Source organism: Chenopodium quinoa, unplaced genomic scaffold (genome assembly GCF_001683475.1).
Source record: "Chenopodium quinoa cultivar QQ74 unplaced genomic scaffold, ASM168347v1, whole genome shotgun sequence".
Lineage (NCBI taxonomy): Eukaryota > Viridiplantae > Streptophyta > Magnoliopsida > Caryophyllales > Amaranthaceae > Chenopodium > Chenopodium quinoa.
The window spans coordinates 996128-1014446 of NW_018743791.1; the positions used below are offsets into that span (position 1 = coordinate 996128).

General features: G+C 35.4%; 4 protein-coding genes and 1 pseudogene across 6 annotated transcripts; 3 read left to right on the forward strand and 2 right to left on the reverse strand.

Moving 5' to 3' along the window:
• Window positions 1-684: 684 nt before the first annotated feature.
• On the forward strand, window positions 685-3357 carry LOC110685100 (annotated as a pseudogene).
• A 91-nt stretch (window positions 3358-3448) lies between these two features.
• LOC110685050 (protein RMD5 homolog A-like) lies at window positions 3449-6201 on the forward strand. Of its 3 annotated transcripts, XM_021861512.1 has the most exons (3): window positions 3449-3773; window positions 4501-4574; window positions 4862-6201. In XM_021861512.1, the coding sequence occupies exon 3, from the start codon at window positions 4887-4889 to the stop codon at window positions 6045-6047; it is 1161 nt and encodes a 386-aa protein (XP_021717204.1). In that variant the 5' UTR covers window positions 3449-3773; window positions 4501-4574; window positions 4862-4886; the 3' UTR covers window positions 6048-6201. The 3 variants fall into 3 exon arrangements, with proteins under 3 accessions (XP_021717204.1, XP_021717206.1, XP_021717203.1); XM_021861514.1 differs by lacking the exon at window positions 4501-4574 and having other exon boundaries at window positions 4843-6201; XM_021861511.1 differs by lacking the exon at window positions 4501-4574.
• Window positions 6202-6901: 700 nt separating this feature from the next.
• On the reverse strand, window positions 6902-7912 carry LOC110685052. Its single transcript, XM_021861516.1, has one exon. The coding sequence runs from the start codon at window positions 7627-7629 to the stop codon at window positions 7045-7047; it is 585 nt and encodes a 194-aa protein (XP_021717208.1). The 5' UTR covers window positions 7630-7912; the 3' UTR covers window positions 6902-7044.
• A 234-nt stretch (window positions 7913-8146) lies between these two features.
• Window positions 8147-12264, reverse strand: LOC110685051 (protein trichome birefringence-like 12). The gene is made up of 4 exons (XM_021861515.1): window positions 11493-12264; window positions 9651-9779; window positions 9100-9349; window positions 8147-9012 (listed from the first exon to the last, which is right to left on the reverse strand). The coding sequence occupies exons 1-4, from the start codon at window positions 12053-12055 to the stop codon at window positions 8734-8736; spliced, it is 1221 nt and encodes a 406-aa protein (XP_021717207.1). The 5' UTR covers window positions 12056-12264; the 3' UTR covers window positions 8147-8733.
• Window positions 12265-12909: 645 nt separating this feature from the next.
• LOC110685054 (phosphoglycerate mutase-like protein 1) lies at window positions 12910-18311 on the forward strand. The gene is made up of 11 exons (XM_021861518.1): window positions 12910-13266; window positions 14813-14874; window positions 15012-15119; window positions 15249-15328; window positions 15937-16099; window positions 16341-16415; window positions 16494-16582; window positions 17114-17233; window positions 17613-17657; window positions 17744-17855; window positions 17938-18311. The coding sequence occupies exons 2-10, from the start codon at window positions 14815-14817 to the stop codon at window positions 17853-17855; spliced, it is 852 nt and encodes a 283-aa protein (XP_021717210.1). The 5' UTR covers window positions 12910-13266; window positions 14813-14814; the 3' UTR covers window positions 17938-18311.
• The last annotated feature ends 8 nt before the right edge of the window (window positions 18312-18319 follow it).

Here is an 18319-nt window from a genome sequence, read left to right on the forward strand (position 1 = left end):
TTAAGGGAAAAAAAAACCTACTGTACTCTCATGCATCACAGAGGATTAGAGGAATGCAGGTTGATTATACTTGCTAGTATAAGAGAGCACTAAAGAATTTTCGTGCATTGCGAAAATTTTCCCTTGAAAGTGTCACTCAAGAAATGGAAGTTAAAGATAGGTTTAAGGCAGTCCTTATAGTAAGTTTCTACCAAATGTAACAGTTTTGGTTCATATAGCTTCATGTACTAATCTGCTACATAACAATCAAGCCTAATGTTTCGAGTATTATGCTAAGATTTCTGAGAATTTGCTTCTGAAATATTATGATGTAATTGTGTTGTGCTATTATTTTTTCTCAAGGAACAATTAGTTTCATCTCTTAAGGTACATAATACATGAACTTGTGTTAGAAGTTAGAACTAACAACTATAGATTGTTCTTCATGTACTTTATGTATCATATCTTATTATTTCTGGTGAAAAGATCTAGGCATAAGTTGGATTTTTTTTTTTCAGGGTCAATTATCTTTGTTTAATTAATTGTTATAAATACTATTATTACATCCAAAGCATCTGTTATGGCATCCAAGAGTCCACTTTTCGATATTAAAGTAATGCTACTAGTAATAAACAATTTTACATTTAGCAAAGTATGTATTTGTGAATGATTCCTGTGGAATATAGCAGCTTCATTCTAACATCAATGGCTGAAACTGCAGCCAACAATGATACTCCAAATATTGGTGCTTCGGCTTCAGAGTGTAACCATACATACGACGTGGTTATAGTAGGAGCTGGGATAATAGGCTTGAGCATTGCCAGGCACTTTCTACTTCATTCTCACCTGTCTGTTGCCATTGTTGATGCTTCTACTCCTCTCTCTTCTGGTGCAACCGGTGCCGGTATGTGTTAACTAGTACTCTTTGCACGGTCTTGAAGACCGAACTTTGATCACTGTTTTTTTCTTATTAGATAGTTTTATAATCTTGGAGGACATACTCATGTGACAATACTTCATTCAAAAATCTTAATATTGACTATTTGTAGGGCAGGGCTACTTATGTATGATACATAAAACACCGGGAACTCCTCTGTGGGATCTGGCTATAAGAAGCCAACAATTGTGGCAGATGTTTGTCGACAAACTTACAAGAACAAGGCATTAGTCCTCTGCACTCAGTTGGATGGAAGAAAACAGGTCATTGTTAAAGATTTCTGATTTACTGAAAATTAGTTCACTCGCGGTAAAATTATAGTGCATTGATTCAGCATCATGTACAGAATTTGTACTAGTTCTATTTGGAATAATGTTATCTCATATGGTTATGATGTACACTGCAAGGCTGAGCTGATAGCGAGTTCAGATGATTGGAAAAATGGATCTAATGTTATAGAGTTGGTGTAATGGTGTGATTAGTAACATAACATGTCTGAGATGATCAGTTGAGGGAGATTTAGTGATTTTATGCTGTTCTGTTTTAATCAGGCAGTGTGTTAGTTGGTAGAACCAAAGAAGAAGCGGAACAACTGAAGAAAAGGGTGCAGCAGCTATCTAATGCAGGACTGAGAGCAGAATACTGGTGTAGCAGTAACCTTCAGCTGAATGAACCAGAACTTGTTGTTGGTCCTGAAGGTTGTGCTGCCTTTCTGCCAGATGATGCCCAAATAGATGTGCATAGCGCCGTTGCTCTGATTGAAAAGGTTCATCTTTTTTTAAAATACACACTTATGTTTCTTGGCAATTCAATCTAGCTTTCAACTAATTTGGTATGATTTCATTAGGACAACAGACACTTCATACCACATAATAGATATGCCGAGTTTTACAATGATCCAGCTGTATGTTTGATAAGGTGAGAGTTTTTCCTCTCCAAATTACATTATAAAGATGGAATGATACTGTCAGACTGATCATCTTTATGCAGATCTAGCAAGGATGGAAAGATTGATGCTGTTAAGACTAGAAACAATAATGTTTTGCGTGCCAAGGAAGCTGTTGTTGTTGCAGCTGGTTCTTGGACTGGATCATTAATGCACAAATTAACTAGAGATCTTGATGTCACGATTAACGTTCCAGTACAGCCTAGGAAGGTAAATACATCACTACAAGCTTATTAACCGAGTGAAATGCTTAGCCTTGTGATGAGCGCCTTTTTGCTTGTTGGTTTTTGCAGGGTTATCTACTTGTTTTTGAGAATTTCAAGTCTATCCTTAGACTCAATCATGCAACTATTGAAGCTAGCTATGTTAATTATCAAAAATCATCAACTGAAAATAGCAGCAAATCAACTGATATTTCAATGGCAGCAACAATTGATGCAAAGGGAAATCTTCTTGTCGGTATAAAATTACTCAATATGTACTCCATGACAAATACTTCCTCTATGAATTGTGTACACTAGCTACTGAAATGTTGCAAGTACATACCAATGAAAAGTAATCGTTAATAGACATGTTCGATTTCTTACTGTCATCTGATATCCTATGCTAATATTTATGTTTTAGGGAGTAGTAGACAGTTTGTTGGATTTAATGGAGACCTGGACATGCACATTGTTGAGCAAATATGGAAGCGCAGCCAAGAGTTTTTCCCTGCTTTGAGAAGCTTCTCCCTTGAAAGTTTAAACCAAGAAATGAAAGTTAGGACAGGGTTTCGCCCTTACAGTAAGATCCTAACTGTAAAGAACAAAAAGTCGTACTCACTCTGTCCCTAGATAGTAGGCCACATATACGAGTTCCTAGCTAGCTTAATATAACTATGTATCCTTGTTATTATGAGAGGAAACTAATTACTCAATAGAAGCGTGTGGCCTATTAAACAGGAATGGAACGAGTGACAGTTGATATAGTATCAGTAATTTCTGTTTCATACGCGGTATATAACAAGTGCCTAAAACATATTTTTGCTATGACATATGAATGAAGTGCCTGATGGAAAGCCGGTCATTGGGCCTATTCCTTCCATGCCGAATGTCTACCTTGCAACCGGACATGAAGGTGGAGGAATCAGCATGGTAAATTACTGTTTTTTTTGTAAGAATTATGGAAACTGAAAAATACATCAGATTATGTAAATTTTGGTAGATAAACTGACTTTTATGTTATGTTCAGGCTCTTGGTACAGCTGAACTGATAGCAGATATGGTATTGGGAAATTCCTTGAAACTTGATCCTACGCCTTTTGCTGTGGAAGGCCGATGCTGTTGAACTAACATAGTTTTCGCTTTGTATCCAAAATCCAATAATGTTCTTGATTTTGCATGAAAATGAGCTGATTATTATGTTGGGATCTTTCTCATTTTTTAAAGGACAGTATGTATCAGTATAACAGTTCTGAGAATTTGCTCCTGATGTATTATTATGTGATTTCTGTCAAGAATCATTTACTTCTCTTATTTTCATCGGACCTTGTTCTCTTCAATTAATTTTGATTATTTAACGAAACATCACTAATTAAACCTACATTACAAAGGTCAAAGGTGAGGTTTAACCACCGAACCTCAAATGAAGATCACACTTATTACCAACATAGTTAGAAATAATATCTATCACATAAACAAAAAATATAAAATAAAAGGAAAAAAATACACCTAACCCGTTTAAATTCGTATTGGGTTCGTATCGACGCAATTATGTAAATGGGTCGAGAATACTTGACCCAAACCCACTTACAAAAATATAAAAACCACTTTACAAATTTAACAACAACTCCGTTTCGAACAATTCGCTCTTTGCTCCTGACTGAGGAGAGAGACTGAACACCAAATTGGCGGAAATTCATTCACTTCTAGGGTAAATTTTCCCTCAATTCTTTCGCTTTTTCGATTAATTTCTGCAATTCTTATGCTTCGATTAATTTTCACAATTCCATGATTTTAGTTATCCTTATTAATTTCTCCATTTTGGTTTTTTATTTTTTGTAATTGCTGTGATATTGAACATGGAAATTCTGGGAATTTGATGATAGGTTTTCCAGATTATTCTTTGTTATCGTTTTTTGTTTGAGTCTCGTTAATTATTTTGTTTGTAACGTTGATGAATTGTACCATGTTTGTTAATTCTTTTCGTTGTTGATATTTTTTTGTGATCAAATTATGTCGTTCAATTTTAATAAAATGCAATTTTAACATGGAAATTCTTATTATTTACGGATGATTTCCAGGTAAATTAACCCTTTTTAGTCATTGTTTAAACCCTAATTTCTTGTATTTTGAGTCGATTCCCCTATTTACAACCAGTCCTAATTTTGTATCGTTTTAATGGAAAATCTCTAATCATTATCATGCTAGTTTTAATGTTGCTGATGATTTTTAAGCTCTGACTGCATCATAGAAATTGTAATAAAAAAGGATGCTTTACTTCATTTGGATGATCGTATAATTCGTATTCGTCTCTTGCCAGCTTAAATTGGGTGGGTTTTTTTGTTGGCATTTGTTTAGTAAATTTAGTGGAAAACACTAATAGATTGTTGGATATCCCATTTCCTGATCATCACATCACCTGTAGTATTGTGCTTCAGGTTCTCGAAGTCGTATGTGATCTTCGAATCTCTTCAAGAACAAAGGGAAATGTGCAGAAATTGAGCATCTAAGTGTAATGTATCCCCATGAATGCTTTATTTCAGTTCTGAACTCTGAACTAATTGGCTGTGTGTGCAGTAGATAATTCCTTTATATATGCAATTTAGTTTCATTTAATTATGTGTAACGATAGCCGGACTTGCTTGCTTCTGACTATGTGCATTGCTGAAAGACTAACATGTACAATTAATCCCTTCTTTAGTTCTCTTCAAACACTCTGGTTGCCTGGCAAGCAAAGTGATTTAACACCTTTGTGATATGTAATTGCTACAACTCCCCAGAACTTTATTTTGGTTGCAGGCGCTAGTGCATTTGCTTGTACATTATGGAGCTGAATAAAATCAAAGAATCTTTTGAGCACGTGGTAAAGAAGCGAAAATTATCATCTTCTAAGTGTCATGAAGTGGTTGATACTATCGACCATGAACTTAAGCATGCTTTATCAAGAGTGCAATTAGATCAAAACCTTACCGTTCCAGAGGATCATAAATCCATTTTGAGGGATCTGAAGTCCAAGCTTTCTGATTATGGCTCAGAAAAGGAGCTGGAAAACTCACAGAAAGAGCTTAACTTACATCTCAACAAGTCTCAGAAGCTCCTTGAGAAAGTACTGAATCCTTATATATCTAAGGGGAACAGAAAGATTGACTTTGATGTTCAGACAATTAATCAGATTATCATAGATCATCTCTTTTTCAAAGGCCTGTTTGATGTTGGAGATTGTTTAAGTAAAGAGGCAGTTGTCCCAGAAGTTAATGTGCTACGATCTCAGTTTTTTGAAATGTCCCAGATTCTGGAGGCTCTTCACATTGAGAATTTACAACCTGCCTTTAACTGGGTCTCTGCCAACCATGAAAAGCTTAGAGAAAATGGTTCAAGTCTTGAGCTGAAACTTCACCAGGTGCGATATGTGGAATTACTGAAGCAGGGGAGCCAAACTGATGCCCTGAATTATGCCAGAAGCAACCTTGCTCCTTTGGCTACTTTGCATATGGATGAGGTTAAAAAACTCATGGCCTGTCTTTTATGGATAGGAAAGCTTGATAAATGTCCTTATTGGGAAAAGTTGGCTATGACTAATTGGAAAGAGTTGGCTGATGAACTATTGCAGCAGTTCTGCGTGCTGTTAGGCCGATCTTGTCGTCCACCATTGGCGGTGGCTGTAGAAGCAGGGTCTGAAGCATTGCCTATTCTCTTGAAGCTTGTGAATCTGATGGCTGTGAAACAGGATTGGCAAGGGATGGAGGAGCTTTCATTTCCTGTGGATCTTGGAAAGGGTTTTCAATTCCATTCAACCTTCATATGCCCAGTGACTAGGGATCAAGGAACTCTAGAAAATCCCCCCATGTTGCTGCCTTGTGGACATGTCCTGTGTCGGCAATCAGTCATGAGTATCTCCCTGAATAACAGCAGGACCTTTAAATGCCCGTGTTGCCCCCGTGATAATATAGCAGTTGCACAATGCAAGCAACTGCATCTCCCTTGATGATTGTATAGTCCCTTTTAGTTAAAGTTATCTTGTGTGTAGAGATTCAGAGAATAGTTATCTCAGGATTAGAGTATTTGTATTTATCAAATAGTAATTCTCATTATATAAAGCTAGTAACAATCCACATCCCAGTTGGTATGTTTTGAAGTTATATTCCTGAGTACAGTATATTTTTGTCAATGTTTATATTTTTGTGTAAATAGTGAAGGAAGTGATATCCCTATGGTTGGACTCAGTTGATGCACAGTGAAAGCCTTTTCAGGCCACACAAGTACGAAGTATAATTCTAAGTTTATGAGAAGGGTCTGATATATTCAGAACTGTGAGGGGATGTTTGGTTCACTTAATTAAGGTATAAGGTATGGGTTTAAAATGGTTTAATCTCATACTTTATGTTTGTTTTATGATTTTAAGAGTTTTAAACTCATACCTCAAACCCTCAAGGTATGGGGTTTAGAAATTTGGGGGGAGGTAGGTTTGGCTCATTCCCATACTTTTAGTATCAAACAATAGAAATAAAATTGCATTCCATAATCATACCAAACAAATGGTATAAAGAATTGAGTTTCAAACCTATACCACTATGGTTTTATTCCGATTCCAACCCCATATCAATTTAAGAACCAAACGCCCCCTTAAAGGTGTTAAACGATTTTAATTTTTTCATCAATGCACTTGTTGAAGTAAGTTGTTGAGATTTCAGTGTTAAAAACACACCAAGTATTTAATGGACATAATCCCATTAATTGAGTTCGACCTAATGGATTGACATTAGCATATTTAATGGAATGTTATAAATAGTACAGTAACAATATTTGTATGAAACAGAAAAATCTAAAATTCAAGAGAAATCTGCAAAAACAGCTCCAATTGAAGGGAAGCATTGTTCATAATCAACATATTCAATAAAGTCGAGGATAATCAAACTAAACAAATAGAGAAATAATCCCCAAAAATTCAAAGAACCAAAAATCAAACAATTCCTCCAATAACACTAATTATAAGGGGAAAACCCCATGATTAATTTCTTCAAAGTAGGAAAAAATACATCAGAATTACTCGATTTAAACTCATCTTTCTGACAAAAATCTGAACTTTCATTCTCCTTTGAATCATTCATCACAAATTCTTCAACCAAATCTTTAACAGATTTAGGTGATAATGGATGAAAATTCAAACCCCAATCAGAAACAAACCCTTTAACCAAACCCAGTTTATCATCTGGGCTCAAATTCCTCCATTTGTTCATGACATCATCTGGGTTCATATCAAGGTAGTTGCAGAGGTCAGAGAAAAGCAGCTGTTTGCTTATCTTCATAGCATTTTCTCTCTCCTTTGACTGGGTATTTAGCTTATTGACTTCTGCAGCAAAGTCTGAAGCTAAGTCTGAATCACTGATTTTGTTGAGTTTATTTGGGTTGTTGTCTCCTTTGCTGAAACAGAGGAAATTTTGAGATTGAGGGTAGAAGGAGAGAGAAAGAGGATTTGTTGAGGGTTTTAGAGGATTTGTTGAGGGTTTTAGAGGATTTCTGAAATTGGGGAGAAGAAGAAAGGAAGGTGTTCTAATGGAGAAAGACATGATTTTTACAGATTTTTTTTCGAAGGTTTCGAGTTTTTTCTGAAGTTTGGATTATGATAAATGAGTGACTTGCTTAAATGGTGGTGTTACTATTGGCAAAATATGATAATGACATATTGACAACAATTTTTTTTACTGAGTCAATTAAGTTAGTTTCAAGCTGAATTTTAGGTTTAAAAAAAAAAAAAAAAAAAAAAAGTTTGGATTGGATTAAGTCATTAAGCTGATTCTCATGTTTCAGTTAATAAAATCTAACTCGGGACGACTTTAGACTTTGTTATTTTACTCTACTTATAACCCTCAGTTGGAAATTTTCAATGAGAGCTTATTAATTTGTTTAAACTCGTTTTACTGTTGCTAATTGAACTTAATAGCCATAGGTTTTTATTATATCATCGACATAAACCAAAACATCAACGGAAAATTGGAAAGGAAGGTGTTTAATATAGACCAAGATGCTGTTGCCAATCTTCAGGAAAAAGAAAAGAAATTAAAATTTATCACTGTGAATCTGTGATAACGTTAGAAGTTTCTGAAGTCTCACCAATTCATTACAATATTGTATTGTTGTTGCCTACAGAAATTTAGCTTTAAACAAATTGGAACAAACTGAAAAAGAAATCCTCTACATTTTCAGGGTAATATTACTAACATATGTATAAATGAATGAATTAGGCCTATAAATCATCTAGGACCTATGTTCTATTACAGCCTTACAGGCTTTACAGCTATAAGGTCTCTTGCAACAGCATAGCCAAGGTCGTCCAGCAAACTTAACCTAATCTTCTGTAGAACAGTTGTGTGAATATGTGAAATCTGAAATGAATAACGAAGCCTTTTAGCCCAACATATTAAACTTCAGCAGATGAAATCGACTGTTGAGTTTTCACAATCAGATGAAACTGGTCCACAACGTAATCAAAACCTGTTCAGTGACCCAACTTGCCTGAGATTGAAAGCATCGGAGTTCAACACAATTCACGGGAAGTTGTCTAACTAGTCTTGAACAGCAAATCCCCTTTCAGATCATAAGAAAATGAAGAAAATGGGATTTCTGATATCTTATCTTGCAAATATGGTTCAAATTCTAGTCAAATTGACTACTCAGTCCCCAAAATTGTAGCGAATCAATTCTGATAATATATCAACCCAAGTATCTGGAAGACCAGGAAGGCACCAATGCATGCAATCTTGGCCCCAAACTGCAACAGCATCCTTCTTTCCAAGCCATATTGCTGGATGAGCATCTGCTCGGTACTCACTCAGATGACTCAAGTCGAGCTTTTGGATGTTGCTTCCTTGTAATGCCTCATCAATCACTTGATTAAGCTCCCTTGCTTCTTTGTTGACTCCATTGTTGACAGGATCAAACCACAAATCAAGCTACATGGGAATTAGTTCTTTTGAATTCAAGGTGAAGGGAAATGAATCAACAGGAACAACTGGAAAAAGAAAGCCCAAAGTCCAAACCTGAGGTTCTTCAAGGGGTTCATCAAACAAGCAACTGCCATTCTGATTCCACTCTCCACCAAAAAAGTGCCTTGGTGATTGCATCCGCCAAAGTTTGAGCTTAGTGTTAGGAACTTCCTTTTCTATGTACGATATCATACTTTTCAAGACAACTTTAAGCCCATCCTGAAAATCAAGGGAGGGAAGAATAGGCTTTCCATTTTGATAGAACACAAGAGGCGTCTCTTTTGGGAATTTATGAGGGCCCCACCTAATCAGCACAAAAATAGTTTGAATATAAACCATGTTAAGAAGCGACTTAACAAAAATGAAGAAACAAAAAGGAAACCAAATAATTAATGTAACAAAGCTGAATTATAAAACAGCCTCACATCAATTTCTATGATGCTACAATAGGAAAACAAGGATCTAAACTGATCTCCCAAACAGGTATGTATTGAGAATAGCTACTATCTGCATGTACAATAACTTTGATAGCACCAAATCAGTGTGCGTATTCATTTGGTATATAACTAAACGAAATGTAAATGGGCAAGAAAACATAAGATTACCAATGGCCAGTGTTAAAGACGAGGACATCATAAAATTTGGTGATCTGAACCCATTCATCAGCAGGAACATCAATGTCCACTCTATATATGCCTTTTATTCCATCCTGGTCAGACTCTTTTGGCTGCCACCTATACTCAGCCACATGTACACAATCAGGTTACGTTTTGCAAATAATGTCAGTATAAGAAACCATCAAATAACCACACAACCAATAAATGGTGTCTTTAACTGTTAAATTAGGCAGAAATTTGAATAAGCTCAGATAAGAAAAGCGACCATCAAAAGAAACAGAGAAATTCAAGTCCAAGTAGTGTCCAACATCTTAAGTAATTCATAACCGTGTTAGGAATTTCTCTTAGAATAATCCAAGTCAAACTGTCTCAAGATTGTGATGTTCTCCGCCCATTTCCTTCATGTTTGAATTTCAACTCAACAACCTAAGTCTCATTCACTTTCTTGTTCAATAAACTGTCAGAGTGCAAAATATATCCAAAATCTTATACCAGTTATATGTATGGAGGATGTTTTGATTTATAATCAGCAGGTATAACAATAAGCATAAAAAAATATCTACTACTGTACAAATTACCACATCCTCCACATCATGAGATATCAGCCCTATTTCTATCAATAGAGAACTTTTACCAACACAATGTCACATAGATCATATATAGATAACTTTAAGAGCTGAATTAGCAATGCTTGTAGAGCAATAACAAACACCAAAGGCAAGGAAAACATTACAAAAGACCAATAACATACAAGACTTCCTAGAGAGTAGTTTGAGCTTTGAGTTGCTCCACATTCATATCAATAATTGATGGGTGAATTTGACTACGTCTAATAGAGCAGCTCTCTACTGAAACAGCTTGTGAACTAAGAGGAACTAAGAGGCTTATTGCTGACAAACTTCACCAGCTGCTTCCTATGCAACCTATAGTTAGCTGAAAGCTACAATTGATGAGAGAGGAATCCTCCTATCTCTCAAGGTCGTATATAAGTCCTTATATTCACCTTATATCAGCAATCCCATAAACCAATTCCTGCAGGCTACAATTGAATCCTAGACTTTAGTAGTTTAGTACACAAAATTAATACATAAGTGCAAGCCTTGTTATAATATAGAATGAAAATTAATACATATGTGAAAATCTTGGCTATCACATTATTCCATCTACTGGCTACTTCCGCCCACAAAAGCCATGCATTCTTTTTCCCCGTCAATTCTTTATAACCACTCTAGAACATCTAAGAGTTTTTTAAGAATATCAGCCCTAACATTAATATTTTTTTCTAATGCTATATCATACAGTTTCTTCAATCAATTAATAATACTTCCCAATCACCTGAATTACAATGAAGCTTCGCATCCCATTAAAAAATCATCTTTGCAAGCTCGTGCCTAAGACAGTATGACATACACTATGCTTCCATCCTAGGACATATCATTTAATCACCTTCCAAATACTATCACTAAGTAAATTTTGTTCCACATCTCAAGAGATTAACTTTGAACCAACCACGGTCAAATCCATCTAACAAATTGCTAAATCACAACGGACCTAAATATGATATCGGCCAGTTCCACCATTCTGATAAAAATGAGGTTTCATACTTTCATATAGAGTTCATGATACTTGCTCTCCAGACATTGTCACAATTCATAGTTACCTTCCTACTCTAACAAGACATCAACACATCATAAAATTTTATCAAAGCATCACTCTTGCATCACAAAATTGTCATATACAATAACAAACATATTGTAAAGAATGTAACTTCTAAAATCCATATTAAAAATTAATGTAATAATAATTTCAAATGAATAAGTGGTGTCTTACTGGTATTTAGCAAGCAAAACAGCACGATGATAAGCAACAGTGACATTAAACATAGGGAAATAAGCACCTCTCCAAGCACCCTTCTTTTTCCACTTCTTAGCACCATTATCAGCAACCCTCAAAATACACAAAAAAGCAACCAAGAAATTCTCATTCAAAGAATCCCCAATAAACCCAATATTCTTATTTCTCATCATACCCAGAAACCCTAATGGATCAATCTGATTCAAACTGCAATTATCAGGCACCCATTTCCAAGAATTAATCATACCCATTTTCTCTCTCCTATTTCTCAAGCAATTCCAGGCGTTTCTGTGAAATGGGCAAGTTTCATCATACATGGGTTTTCGATTCGGGTCGGATACCCATCTCCCCTTGAAGAAATTGCATTGATTTAGAGAAGAAAAGTGGGTTTTTTGTTCGGATTCGGGTTTAGAATGGGGAATTGGGAGTTGTTTGGGAGAGGAGAAAGAGAGGAGAGAAGAGTAAAGGTAAAGAAGGATGAGAGTTGAGAAGATTAGAGATGTGAAGAGAGTTGTGGAGTTTTTTAGATGCATTTTCATTGAAGTTCGTTCATTAATGGCGGAAAGTGGAGGAGATCAGCCACTGTTATGGCGGAGGAAAAGGAAAGGTGACGAGTTTGGAAAGCGATTTCCTAGTGAGAACTAGTGTGATTCATTAAGGATCTAAATTGAGGTGGTTCGGCTTATGATTACATTGTTCTGACCACCAAATAGGTCTCTCGGCCTCTCGGGTCATTAGCTTGATAATCTAGCCTTGTTAGGTCCGGAAATGCTTTTAAAAGAAAAAATTAAAGATTTTATAACACGAAATTTAGTTATTTTTGTAGAAAAACTCGATGTTGAAAACTCAATTAGCAGTGGCGGACTGACGGTGGGGGTATTCTAGATTCATAAAATCATATACAGTCCACTGATTGGCTATATAAAGGATCAAGAAGGTTTTGAGTCAATGACAGAATATGAGAATATATTTTTTGTATCTGATAGTTGATAGTTAAAAGGCAAGGTAGATGGCTTCAAACTACCCAAGTTACATCTCAAGGTCTTAGAGATCCATGGTTTCAAAGCTTTTTTCAACTCCAATAGTAGTATATTCAAGACTTGGTGTTGGAACTCAAGTAATGTTAAGGGGGGCATCCCAAGGCCATGAAAAGCTTGTCTGAGACCATATACATCCTTTAACCGGATGCATAAGTGAAAACATTGAATCTATGATAGGATGTGTTTATGTAATAGTTTCAATTGAAAATACTTACGAGACAATGATAATAAATCTAATCTCTTAGAGCTATCACGTTACACCATTATTGATATTTGTTGTTTATAGTGACACCTATCTAGAAAATATCTAAAATAACGCCTTATAAATCATTTACTTAAAAAAGACATTTTCTTATCCATTTCTTAATCTAAAACAAAAAACTATAATTTCCAACTAGCTAATTGCCACAAATCAAATAATTCAATTTTCTTCCCAAATAAACTCCAATCATCAATCACCCAAAGACAAAGCAAAAATTCATTGGCCACCCATCCAAATATCCAAAATTCCAATGTATTTGGAATTATATTAAAGAATCCACTTATTATTATTATTATTGACAGGACCACCGTTGCCATCACTCTTCCACCACCTTTCTTTCATACAACAACACCATCACATTCTTCTTCCATTTCTTTGGCGGCTATTCTTCGTCCACGATTTTCTCTCTCCTCTCTTCCATCAATTCGTTGTTTCTCTTTATCTTCTGGTGAGCTTTTCTTTTTCTTCCTAACTTTGTTTTCATGATAAAAATCCTATCTGTTTTTGATTTTTTATTTTTGGTGAGCTATTTTTTCTTCTTTTTAACCTTAAGTTTGATAAAAATCCAATCTTTGTTTCTGGGTCATTCGTTTTAGATATGTAAATTGCCCTGATTCGTGATTAAAAATGGTTTCTGCTGTTGGGTTTTTAGTATTTTTGGTATTTGATTACTGGGTGTTGTTTGATTTCTTGGCTTCTTTAATGGATTGTTCTGGGATGTTGATGATTAATTCAATGTGCATTAAGCTGATTAGGTTTATTTTACAAATTATTTGTATTTTTGAGCTGGAAATAGGTATGATTTGAAGAAATGATTGTAATAGTAAAGATGTCGCTTTCTCATTTTTGGTGTGATAAATGTGCAAGATTTGAAAACAATGGAAGTGAATTAATGCACAAGACTAACTCCTAAAGTGCTCCATGACTTAACTTGACAACTTAAAGTTTGTATGGACTCTTTTCAAGCAAATTGTTGAAATTTAAGAATCAAGAGATGCTCGAATAGTTGGGGCCATTGTGCCCCCGATTAAGAGATTGAGGGTTCGATTCTTATCTGACCTTTGTGCCTTTCTTTCAAACCGAAAAGATGTAAAATAGGAAGTAAATTTTTTTGACAATAGTCTGTATGGATTGGATTAGCTTACTATAACAAACAAAAGAAAGACAGCTCTTATTAGATGCATCATCTGTCCATACCTAGGAGCATATTTTTTCAAATTTCAATTAATGTAACAACAATATGTAGGGAAGCCAATCCACAAGGCACTTTCATTCCCCCCTAAGTTGGTGCTAGATTTGCTGGTAGTGTGTGTAGGACATATGACAAAATATTAGGCCACTGGCTATCTTGGCATATTCATTCAATCAATACTTTGTTGGATATATATTAGGAAAATGCCAGTCGAAAGCAGGTTGCTCCTCTTTAATTTGGCTGAATTTTAGAACAAAATTGAGCACGTGTTTAGTGAGCTTGAGCTCTCGTCCTCTATAATGAATGATCACTAAAGGTCTGTTTGGATAAAGAAAGGGGAAGGAAAAGAGGGGGGGGGGGTGGGGAGGAGAAGAAGAGGGGAGGGAAAAGGAAGGGATGGAAGAATAGTGAGTTTTCCTTCCAAATCTCTCCATTGTTGGAGGGATCAATTTCCTACAATTTAATCTCTCCATTTCTCTCCCCTCCAATTCCCTTCCTTCCTCATTTGTTATTCAATGAAAGATATCTCATATCTCTATTTCCTTTCCCTTCCTTTCCCTCCATTTCCTTCAATTCAAACACACCGTAAAAGTACAAGATTGAGGTCTTCTACTTTGTGGTAACATACTGCCTTGTGTTTAATAATTTGTTCAACTTGTATAACTATAAGAATTGTCAGTTCTGCCAGTTGATATTATTTCCTTTTCTCTTGATATTTTATTCTTCCCATTTCTCTTTTGATTGATTATTATGGGATTGAACTCTTGTTTGTTCACTTAACCATGATCTACCTTTTCTCCAGCCATGGACAATGTGAGCAGTCCAAGTTTATTTCCACTGCATCATTGCAAAGTTATTCATCTGGTTGGTGCCTATATTTTTCTTACACATGCGAATCTTCATCATGCCATCATGGGTTTAAGGATGCTATTTTTTTCGCCTTTGTGAAGTCAAGAATGTTCTCTTGCTTTTTGTTTGTGGTTTTGTACACCATGAATTAGGTGAGGCATGCACAAGGACTTCACAATATAGAAGGCGAGAAGAATTACAAGGCATATATGAAACCTGAATATTTTGATGCCCCCTTGACTCCATTAGGTTGGCAGCAGGTAACAACAGTATCATGTATGCCTCCTATATTAATGAGTATACTTGTTACACAGAAAATATTGTTAGTTTTGAGAATTTATATTTTATATTGTTTCTAAACACCAATGAAACTTCTGTTATTCATGCAGGTTGATAATTTACGCCGGCATGTTCGTGATTGTGGCCTCTACAATAAAGTTGAATTAGTCATTACTTCCCCTTTGCTAAGGTAATATTTTTGTGTCTTTTTTTGTTTAAGATGCCATGTGCTTAATTACTATCATATACAATGCATACACCCTTCCCCCCCCCCCCCCTCTTTTTTTTTTTAACCAAACTATGCATAAGGTTTACTTAGATTTTACTTGTGGCATTCTTTTCCTTTTCCTGCCTATTCTCCCAAGGTAAATAAAGTTCAATTTTATTCAACTGGTACTTTATCTAGTCTGAATTGGCTACCTTATTTCTACTTATGGGGACAACCTAAATATTAGGCACAAGAAGAAGATGGGGGTAAAGTAGTTCCAAAATTTAGGGATAGTCATGATCTTATGAATGCCCGTTCTTGCAATCTTGTTGCCTGAGTCACACAAGCATTTCGTCTATGTATGTCTTAGCTTAAGTTGTCTTATATAATTCCTGTATCTCTTGTGCTCTGTTATCGTGATGACCTGATTTTAGCCATTAGTCTGCTAGGAATGAAGGCTATTTTTTAATAACATTTTAGAAGTTAGCAAACAAAAAAAAAAAAAAAAAAAAAAAAACCCAGAAGGGCCAGTATACACAGTCATATCATGCATATGGATTGTGTGAGAATCTGATTGTTATTGTATGCAGGACTTTGCAAACAACAGTTGGTGTTTTTGGTGGTGAGGGCTATACTGATGGGATGGATGTGCTGCCAATGATGGTGGCAAATGCTGGAAACAGTGATCGTTCTGCAATTTCAAGCCTAAACTGCCCACCTATTATGGCTGTTGAGCTTTGTCGTGAGCATCTGGTATCATCTTTAGATATTACTTACTTTGCTCCCTAATATTGCACCATTTGCACTTTTGAAACTATTCACACTCTAAAAACTTTTCATGTTCTCTGCATTGTTTATATCACAACCCACACCGACTGTACTCTGTAACCTTATATGCTTGGTTACTATGGTTGTCTTTTATTTAGAGATGTTCCTTTCTCTAAAGAAACAGGAGCATTCGCTGATCATCTCTATTTCATTATTCTAATTTCAGGGAGTTCATCCTTGTGACAGGAGGAGACATGTTCATGATTATCAGTGTCTTTTCCCTGCTATTGACTTTTCACAGGCAAGCACTCTTTAGAATCAAATACATATGATGGAGAGTAGACTCTAAAGAATCTTAGATATGTTTCTATACTTGCAGATAGAAACCAATGAAGATACATTATGGAAGGCTGATGTTCGGGAAACCAAAGCAGAAGTTGCAGCTAGGGGAATGAATTTCATGAATTGGTTTGTACATGTAGTAATATGTTTTATTATGCTGCTTTGATAATAACATGCATCCTAAATTTATCATCTAGGGATCCAGTCATGGGTTGCATGTCTATATCATCAAGCAAAATCTGTGAAAAAATATGACCCTCACAGAGTTACAGTACAGTCTTTTTCGAATTCAATTTTGAATTTTATTTGTCATCTAGATAATGTGAATAGTTTGGGCTTCTGGATTCCTTCGCATTCTGTTTGCTGCACTTAAGAGTTACTTGAGCTTACATGATAGCTAGTTTGGGTCTCAAGGAATACATACTATATGAGCTAACACAATAATAAGTTGAGGAATACATATGAGCATTAGCATATTGTTATGCCCTTGACACTATATGCTTATCATCTTTTTCATGACATAGATCTTGACAGATTAGCATCTATTGAAACCGAACAGATTTTATTTGTCTCAGATCATTGTTACTTACTCTATTTTCAGATATTATGCTCTTTGCATAACAATGCACAATTTTTTTTTCCAATTGCCATACACAGGTTATTGACAAGGAAAGAGAAGGAAATAGCTGTTGTAACTCACAGTGGTTTTTTAATGCACACTCTGAGTCAATTTGGAAATGACTGTCACCCTCTGATGAAGGATGAAATAAGTAAACGGTGTGTTCCATCTAACCCTTATATTGCACCACTAATATGTTTCAATTATCGGCTATACTGATTTGCTTCAATAATAGACAGTGACAATCTCACTTGGGCCAACTTTTTGCTGTCATCACAAGTTGTATTCTTATGGTGTGCAATTTAGCTCGAAATTGATCTTAGTTTCTTTATGAGCTAAGTTATCAGTTAAATTTGTTACATGATAACCGTGAAAGGACAAGGGAGAGAATCCATTTTCGATATTGTCCATTCAAACATCTACCCATCTATGCATAGCACCAAATAGCTTTGTCTTTTCTCGCCACTTTCTAACTGATCTCTTATTATATAGGTGTTGTTGATAATAGACCTGAATTACATTATTTATGTATTGCAGATTTAAAAACTGTGAGCTTCGTTCAATTGTCCTCGCTGATAGGAAGTGAGTTCTTTGTAATACTATGAGGTATTTCCAACTCTTCAATTTCAGGGTTAGTTCTTTAGCTAACCACATAGCCTGGTTTTCAGTATGATAGGGTCTAACTCTAATGCACCAATCACCAATTATCCCGGCAAGATACCAGACGGACCCGATCTTCCTAGTGATGTTGCTGATGAAAAGGAGAACAATCATTGCTGAGTAAGAACTATCTCAATCTTTGCTGATTTGATGCGATAGTTTTCATTTCTAACTTACTATTTCAACTTTTTTTTTTATGCAGATTTATTGGATGGATGTTCATGAATTCTTCTCATCCAACAAGTTGGGATTATGATGATATTTGAGCGATATAATTTTGTGAGTGGTAGCAGACTCAAGGTTGCTAACACTGAACCATGGAATTCATACCGAGAAGTTTAAGGGCCTGTTTGATGATGACGAAATGTTCTTTGAGACACCTCTATTAAATTAACGTGTTTTAAGGATATTCAACTGATGTTGCGAGTTTTAGGCATTCTGCAGATTAATTCTATGAAGATTGAATTTATCTTTCTCTTGATAGTGCTATGTTGATATATTTGCAAATTTGAACTATATTGGCATGGTGTAAATTCAGAATGTACAAATTTATCAAAAATGTTTAAACTTCAAATATTTAGTTC